The sequence below is a fragment of the Mus pahari genome, chromosome 2, assembly GCF_900095145.1.
Source record: "Mus pahari chromosome 2, PAHARI_EIJ_v1.1, whole genome shotgun sequence".
Lineage (NCBI taxonomy): Eukaryota > Metazoa > Chordata > Mammalia > Rodentia > Muridae > Mus > Mus pahari.
Genome location: NC_034591.1, coordinates 63,970,350 through 63,979,507, shown reverse-complemented (window position 1 = coordinate 63,979,507; position 9,158 = coordinate 63,970,350). Strand labels below are relative to the sequence as shown.

The window sequence follows — 9,158 nt, the reverse complement described above, 5'->3', positions numbered from 1 at the left end:
ATTGTTTCTTTTTGTATCTGTCCTGACCTTAACATCAAACAATATCTACTGATTCCTGGGGTTATTTTTAAAGGCATTCATTTGATTCAGAAAATCTCTCTGTCTCTGTCTCTTAATCTCTCTCTCTCTCTCTCTCTCTCTCTCTCTCTCTCTCTCTTTCTCAGAAAATTTCTCTCTCTTTCTTTCTTTTTCTTTCTTATTCTCTGGCTATCCTGACTCAAACTCATTATGTAGACTAGGATAATCCTGAACTCAAAAGATCCAATTTCTTTTCTCTCCCATGTGCTGTAATCAAAAGTGTGTGCCACCAGGCTAAAATTTTTATTCCTCTTTCATCATTCAGGTAAGACCCTAAAGAGAAAAATTAGAAAGAGATGCATCTGTATAAACTACTGATTTGTTGAATAATTTATGAAAACTAGGTAAGTCATTTAGACATGGTATAATCTTATTCTTGAAGATTCCATTATTACTTTCATAAAACACTCGCACATATAAGGCATAACTTTATGTTGATTTTGTATAAGAAAATATAGTTTGTCCAATTATTTAAGTGATAAGCATTATTTTGATGACTAACAAAAGTTATTTGAAAACCTACGGGTTGCTGATGAGTAGAACTTAGCCTTTCTTACTGGAACATGATTGGCTACTTCCTCCACCATGCTTTAGAGGACACTTAGCCATATCCTGCCTCAAGTATTTTGTGGCTAGGGGAAACTCAAGTAGAAAAAAATAATCCCTGAATTAAAATGTTCCTTTTTCACTTTAAGATAATTTTTCCTTTATTAATATGAAAATCTGATATTCCAAATACTAATAACCTAATTCACTCCTTTAGTTATCTGAAAAGTAATATTTTTGGGACATGTTATTTAATTCTTCTGGACATATTTATTTTGAATTAAAATATATCAAATAAATTTATTAAATTGTAAGTACTACTACAAGTTTTTGACCAGTTTAAGAAATATAAAGAACAGGCTATTTTCTTCTCTGTGATCAGCAAACTTTAAAAAAAACAATGCCCCTAAATTATGGTAATATTTGGTAGCATGATATTGAATAAAATATTCTTCCATTTCTAAATACTGCTTAACGTCTAAAGTATAGACAAAAATTGTTTAACAGTAGATGTTACATATTTTTCAAACAATTCAATTTAATTGTGGCTCCCTAGGAAAGTGAATTAGCAGTGTAGTTGTATTTAATCAGCCTACATTTTGCATTAATTCAAAATAACTAAGTCTATCTGAGTCACAAAAGGCACCTTAAGTTTTTAGATGATAAAAATTCAAATTTAGTGTTTTATCTGTTAACTCATGATGTTTCTCTACTTCAAAGTTTGCGTTATTCAGACCGTGCACATGTACTTTTATCCATGCATAGCTTTCAAATAATAGTATTACAGAAAGACAAAGCTGATATAGTCGCAGTGGTTAGTGGAAAATTGTGGCACATAAAAAACTTTTTCTTTCACATATTATTCCAACATGACATTATGACAGTGAGGTGAGTAAATCCTTGTTGAATTTCATTAAAGTTTATATAACTCAATTCTAACTTAGCTGCACCACACAGCACAGCACAGGCTTAGCAAATCTGACAGTGTGTATGTAGGTCACACCTCTGTTGCCTGTTATTTCTTGAGATTCACATCGCAGCCCACCATTTCAGTGCAAATAACAAAAGGAATGGATATACTGAAAAGGACAGAACTCTAAACAAGCAAATTATCTTCTATGTTTAAGGATGTTTACCTACTTAAATATTCCTAGGATTAAATTTTCACTTTCAAATCATTCAGACATTAAAAATATGATCACTATTTGTATTTATGAGGGCATTTCAAACAAACTTAAACCAGAAGTAAAATGTGGTCTGTAGCTCTCAGGAGCACTTCTATATTTCTTCCACACTTTTACAGTGTACCAAAAATATGTTATCTTCAGCAAGCAAACTCAGAGCCAATGACTACATCTTTATTTCCATATTTCCTACTATCAGGGGAGGATTAAAATCTGGAGTGTTATGTAAAAAACAATTTCAGATACTTCAAGCTGTTAGTATGATTTGTCTGCCACCTAAATAATCTAAGCAGGAGTTTAAATAGTTCCTTAAGCAAAGTTTTCAACTGAAGAAATAATCAACTTTGATTTAAAGTATGGCTACAGTGTTGGGCACAGGATATATGACTGAAAGTAACAGTGTCTTCATAGTTACATAGAAAGAAGGGGCATAAAAGGTGGACATGAAGTAACAGGTCAGTAAAGTTGTGGAATTTGCCTGTGACATAAATAAGATGGAAGTCAACCTGCAGGGACCACTTTTATACCAGGCTGTGTGGTAAATGGTAATATTATTCACTCTGGATAGGAAAGTACTTCTCCCTGAAATAAATATCATTAATAGGACCATGTAGAAGGAAGGCGTGAATGGGACACCTAGGAAGTCACATAAAAACTGAAATTTTCCTTCAGTGTATCACATGAGAGAAAAGAAACATTACTCAGCTCTTGATTCTAAAGCCTGCAGAAAATTTCTCGTATTCATTTTCTTCAATTATAAAAAATAATTTTATGAAAATTTTCAATATTTTGCACAACAATCAAAATTCTCTTCTCTGCTTGAATTCTTGATCAGAAAATCATTTAGATGGAGCTCAAATATTAACTTCTATATAATTATGGCTGACACAGAGACATGAGGGATATATGTGAGACAATTGGGTTCATTAATCTTCATTTGAACACTCAACAGACTCTCCAGCTATTGGAAGAACAAATCAATGTAAGTTTCCTCACACTCCCACTCTGACTGCGGAGGCTAAATCTCCTTGTGCACCTCCCTACTGAGCAGGGCTTTTCTGCAGACAGCCTGGCATGAGTGAGGGGAGGAGTTTCACATATCTCCCTGTGCTTCCCAGTGACATAAAACTAACCTGGAAAGCAATGGAGGAATCATTGGCATAGAGTCTCGGTGCTTTAAGTATAGGTCCCCCCCTCCATAAAACTATTATGACCAAGAAACAGATCTTATATCTACATCCTAATATACACACTGTGTAGATTTCAGGAGATATTAAAAAATCCATAATTTCAGTGTTCACTGTGTTAGAATTCACCATATTTTTAAACTTATAATGTTAAAAGTCATAAAAGTCATCTAATTACTATTCATATATATGTGAAATAGCAAAAATAAACATTTGGCTTCCAAACAACTCCATATTAAATGATTATACACATTTATCTTAAGTTTCTCATACCTGCTTTTTAAAAACACTCATCTCTCTTTGGAGATGCTGGGAACATTCAATGTAAGTTAATGATGTTGACAAAAATAAAAAAAAAAATATTACTTTACCAGCAACTGTTTTTACTGGTTTACAATATTGTGTCCTTGATTATTTACTTTGGAAATAATATAAATGATAAAGTAAAGCATTTTTAAAATCAAAACCAACATGATAAAGTGTGTATAGATGCTGCATTTCTTCATTTTGTTAATATTAATTACTACACAGACAACATGCATCTGTTAGTCCTTTATTGATTTAAATTATAATGTAATTACCTTGTTTCTACATTCTTTCTCCTCTCTTCAAATCCTCCTATATACCTTTCCATAACTCTCCTTTAAATTCACAGCTTCCTTTTTAACTGTTATTGTGTGTGTGTGTATATATATATATGTCTATAGACATAGATAGATAGAGAAAACTACATACATCTGAGTTGGTCCATATAATGTTGCTTATATGTATGTTTTCAGGGATGAACCAATTGGCACTAGACAACTGATTGTTGTGCTCTTTCCTGGAAGAGACCACCTCATCTGCTTCCAGCTTTCTTCAGTTGTCTATAGTTGTTAATGTAAGGTTGAGGCCTTGCAGGCTTTTTTCCATCCACTTTGCCATGTCTTTTGGTGTTGTGTAAATTTATTCTTTCGGTTTTGTAGCACATATGTGTCTGTGTGGTTTGGGGTGTGCACACTTACAGTCATTAACATGTGGACCACTATATATGAAAACCAGAATTACAAGCCTTTCTCTATTACATATTTGCTACCGCTATTGAAACTGTGTATCTCACTAAACTTGGAGCTCAATGGTTGGCTACATTGACTGTTGAGTAGTCACTGAAAAGACTACTTTTCTTCATTACTACAACAGTAAACTTACAGATGTGTGCTATGAAATCTTCACTTATGTTGGATCTGGACATCCAAACTCAGGTCCTTTTGCTTACACAAGATGTAGTTTAGCAAATCAGCAATTTCTCTAGCCTATATTTAAGAATTTTAATAATATTAAATACTAGATTTTGCTTAAGAATTTTAAACAGAGAATATATGTATATTATCTACTGTATTTGTAACAAATAAATATATCATTTTTTAATGAAAGTTGATAAGACATCACAGGCTGTTTATCTTTCAATCAGTATAAAATTTATCAGACAGAAAGGATAATTCATTCACTTTTAAAGATTTTAAATACATTATTACTAATAGAATTTATTAATCAAAACAAATGAAATAGAAGCGTAAAGAAAATATAGAACCTGAAAATTAGTGCTAGTCAAAATAATAAAGAACATACATTATAAATATGTTTGAAGATAGTGTACATAATACTTTGAAAAATCTCACAAATGATGAATTATATATGTGTAAATGCATATATTTCTCTCTGTATATGTTTAAATTAGGTTATATGAAAATTTATTAAATACATGGGAATATATTTATAAAAATTAATTCTACCTTGTGATAAAGAAGCAAAACATAAGAATTATCATAATCTGACTATCAGTGTCAATGCCTCTAAAGCAAGATATATATTTATCTCTGATCAGTTAGCAGTTTTCTTCTTACTGATTTGCATTATCTAAAAATTATATAACCCTTCCACCTATGAGTCTTGCTTCTCAAAAACATATTTTCAGTTAAAAATTTCTTTGCTAAGAAACTTGTTATTCTGTTTGAACTAGAGGTAATATGACATTTGATTTCATATTATTTTTGTACATTATATTTGAAAATACCATTTAGATGAAAATATATGTGTTCAGTAATAATAATCTATAAACTATTCTCATGGTTTTTATTACAGCCACTTGAAGCTGTACAGGAAAAGGCCTAGCTATAACCTTAATAATAAAATAAAATTCATAAATATTGTTATAAAAATTAATTATGTACATATTTATATCTCTATTGATATCTATATGATATCATATGTTATATGCTTCTAAATTTTATGACATATATTTAAACCATATATAAGCATGTATTTATATATGCTAAATGCACAGTGTATTTGTAGGACATTATTTAAATACATGCAAAACACATTTTGTAATATGAGAGTCAGGTAAATCATATGAGAATGGCTTCATAGGAATCACATAAATTAGTCTTTATTAGTAAATACTTACATAAGAAAAAAATCAGTCATACTTAAGGATTCAACTTACTAAGTCCTAGTTTAAGCCCCTTATCATTTAGGGCAGCTCTGTAAGTCTTAAAAGCATAGTCTAATCAATTTACCCCCTAGTGGTGAAGTGCTCCTTCTGAGCTTCTCATATGGGCTTTCACAAGAAAGGAAGCACGCATTTCTCAGACCAAGAATGCATCATTCTTATTATCACATATAAATAGATCATATTTTATTCAATATAAAAGGCAAGTTTCTTTTAATTTAAAGTGAAATATATCTACAAACATAAGATGAGGAACCTGTATGTACATGCCCAGATCAGCAGAAAGAAACAAGCCTTAAGCAAGCATACACTGGAAATGTATACTATGAAACTAGAAATATTAATCATCTATACAAGAATTACTCTCTATACTACAAAGTTACACTGAAGCAGGATGTTTGAACATAGCCCTCATATTTTCTAAGCACACACCACACGGACTATTCCTTTTAGAGTTTTCTACTACTTTCTGTGTCATGATGACCCCTCCTGGTTGTGCTGTTCATTAACTTAGATTCATGGAGCTACAATTTTTCTGCTTTGAAGATTTCTATGTATTAAAAACATAATGGTCGTGCAGCGATTCAAAATACAACATAAAATGCATATTTTTCATGATGTATAAAAATAAAATAAATTTGAAAATTCAAATTCATCAGTAAATTTAAGTATCACTCATTACTAACCTCATTTTGATGTTTTAGGTCAACTTTTGTTTGTGTTTCAGAATTTATATTCAAATGTAATAAAACCTTATCTAAACCCAATATATATTTTAATTATTTAAGTTATGAAATAACAATTAAATAAACCCTACATCTCAAACACAAGAATTTTAAACATAGTGATCTTTGTGCTGTTCTTCAACGAATTCTAAGTAGTAAAACCTAAGCTCATATTTTTTGAAATAACAACTTTTGAATCTTTGAACTATACCAGTTCGATAAGAGCAAATACAAAATTCTGGATTCATGGTTAATGGTTCAGACAGACTCTTTTCTGCTCAAGCATAAAGAAAGATGAGATACAGAATTCTGGAAGTTACTTTGAAGTAAGGACTCTAATAGGAAAGTATGACATATTTTAACTTTTAGTAGATCTGCACAAAATACGGAAGCAAATTCTATACTACTATACAATAATATTTTAAAGTGAAATTTCATCAAAATAATTTACTAATGGTAGTTTTATAATTTCCATTTAAGTCCATACAACCAAAACAGATAAAACCAACACATTTTATTTTTTAGGTTTGTTTGTATTCTGAGAATAAATTAAAGTTTCAAGTTCACTACAACTTAGTTATCTCCTTTTTTGCATCCCTATCTTTAAGCATTGCAAAAGAATCTACTGAAGAATACTTGGGGAATAAGTCCGAATATTACTAATCATAGCACTGGCGATGATTGTTCATCAAAACATGCAAAACGTATTTCATGGCTGCTCTTAATATTTTATACAGTGGAATAATAATATTAATATTGAATTACAGACAAAGGTGAACATTATTGCATTCACAGAATCTGTAAACAGGGGTGGAGGCAATCATGAGTGAAACATCTAGAAACTTCTGAACTTATCCTAAGTGGAGAATATTTCCCCTTGAACTTCATAGTCCGCACTCCTTCACCAATGGACTCACCCAATCTCACAAAAAAGACTGTTTAGGAAAACTGTGCAAAGTGTTACAGAAAATCAGTCCAGCTTTTAACACTTTCTCAGCCAAAGTCAACTATACCTTTCCTCACTTCATGCACACCATGAGTTTCTAAAGCAATGCAGAAAATGGGCCAGATCTTCCATTTTTTCTACCCCCCTTCCTTAAAACCACACATTTTTGAGCAGTTAGATCATTTTCTTAAGAACTTTCATACCATCTTTTTATTATGCCATTGCACTGGCTGTCCCAAGTCCTAGCCTGCATGAGTCATGCTCATTACCCGAAACCACTAAGGAATTAGTGCAGTGTCAGTCCCAATATTAGCCTCACTTTCAAAATACATACAATCAAAGGGCTAAATGAGCATTAACTTTCTAGGAGGCCAAAGGAGATTTAGTAAACACATAGGTGCCAAACTGCTTGAAGTAAGGTTCCTTTTTCTTCCTCTGACCAACACAAGTTAAAATCATCAATAAAAATCAAAAACTTATGCTAGTTTTCTGTCCTAAGTAAAATGTAATCATTTCCAGACTGCACTGATAGGTATCCAGAAATGACTACACTCGTCACTCTAACCAAGCAGTTGCGGAGCAAGCTTTGAGACTAGGAACAACTTTCCAGAAACATCCAGCTCTAAGAAAATCTTCACTGAACAAGGAGCTCCCTGGGTTTAGAGTTTTTCTGCGGCAGTGGCTACAAACGCGAAGCATCCAACACACAAACACCAGGGGCAAGAATTGGGAATGCACCTCAGAGTTGATACCCGAGCGCCCTTACACCAATGCGGCACTGAAGTGGCTCCAGTAGGGAGCCTGGAGAGGAGAGAGCTACTTACGGAACGTGGAGGGAGCTGTCCAGGCTCTGCAGATGAAGCTGCTGAGAATCCAGAGCAAGAGCGCTGCCCTGCAGCCTGCTCTCAGAGACATCACCATCCTTAGCCGCCTGGCCAGTGGTACTCCAAAAAGCTCGCTGCAGAGATGCAGTCTACCTCTCTGTTAGGTTCTTGAAGGGAACCGGTCTGTCCTCAGATGCGAGAGGAAGCCAAGCTCCTCCTGTTTTGCTTCCTCTCCCCTCACCCTCTTCAGGTTCCAGTTCTGGGCTGGCAGCAGCAGGGGAGGCGCAGCCTGGCTTTCCCCTCTCTGTAGGTCTGGTCTCTTTCTCTGCGAGCCAGTGAAATGCCAGGGGAAGAAATTCAAACCGAGAAGGAATAGGAGGGGTGAGGGAGAGGAGGGGACTGACACCTACCCCGCCCTCTCTTCTGGAAAAAAATTACCAGAGGACGCGTTGGTGGGGGGGGGGGGGATCTGGAGAGCACTCAAACCGCAGGAAAGAACCGAGAGCGATAGGTCCGGTGATGCTGCCTTTGCCACTGCGGGCGAGCGCTTGGGTGGCCACTGGGCAGCGCGACTCAGAAGGGTTTCCAGTAGGCTGTTAGCTCCCAGGCTGAGATCAAGGATGTGTGGAGCTGAGGCAAGCCCCCCCGTACACGCTCGGCCTCAGCGTGGCGCGGCACTGAGAAGCATCGCTAGTTGGGGAGAGAGCTCAGCAGCTACCACCGCAGCCAGCCGGGAGCTGGAGACTCTGCTGCCTCCAGCAGTGCCTGCAGACCCGGGCGAGCCTGGAGAAGTGAAGCCTCCCCCCCCCCCTTCCCTTCTTGTTTCCCTTCCCTCCCTGCCCCTCCTCCTCCTCCTCCTCCTCGCCTTCCTTTTCTTTTCCTACTGCACTCCTCTTGCTATAACAACCTTTCAGCCCTGTCTTCGTCAGCTTTGGAAGCAAAAGAGAGAAGGAAGCTCAGGTCCATTAACTGGAGTCGGGGCCAAGGATGATGAGCTGCAACTCAGTCTAAGCGGGAGGCGCTGCTGTCCGCGGTGCTGAAGTTGGTGATTCGCTGTGTAATCTAAGAAACCTGCTCCAGACCTGGCTAGTTCCTGACCCAGCCAGCTGTAGGAGGGAGAAACCTCTTACTGGGATGCTTTCTCTTTGGCTTCTTTCCTCCCCTTTGAATAGAGATG

General features: G+C 35.5%; 1 protein-coding gene across 1 annotated transcript in view; it reads right to left on the bottom strand.

Annotated features, from left to right (window-relative positions):
- Cntnap2 (contactin associated protein like 2) overlaps window positions 1-8,442 on the bottom strand; it is a 2,102,194-nt gene extending 2,093,752 nt beyond the window's left edge. The window contains exon 1 of the mRNA XM_029535530.1: window positions 7,982-8,442. Coding sequence (XP_029391390.1) covers window positions 7,982-8,078 — 97 coding nt within the window. The 5' untranslated portion in view covers window positions 8,079-8,442. The remainder of the gene's footprint in view (window positions 1-7,981) is intronic.
- Between the last annotated feature and the right edge of the window lie 716 nt (window positions 8,443-9,158).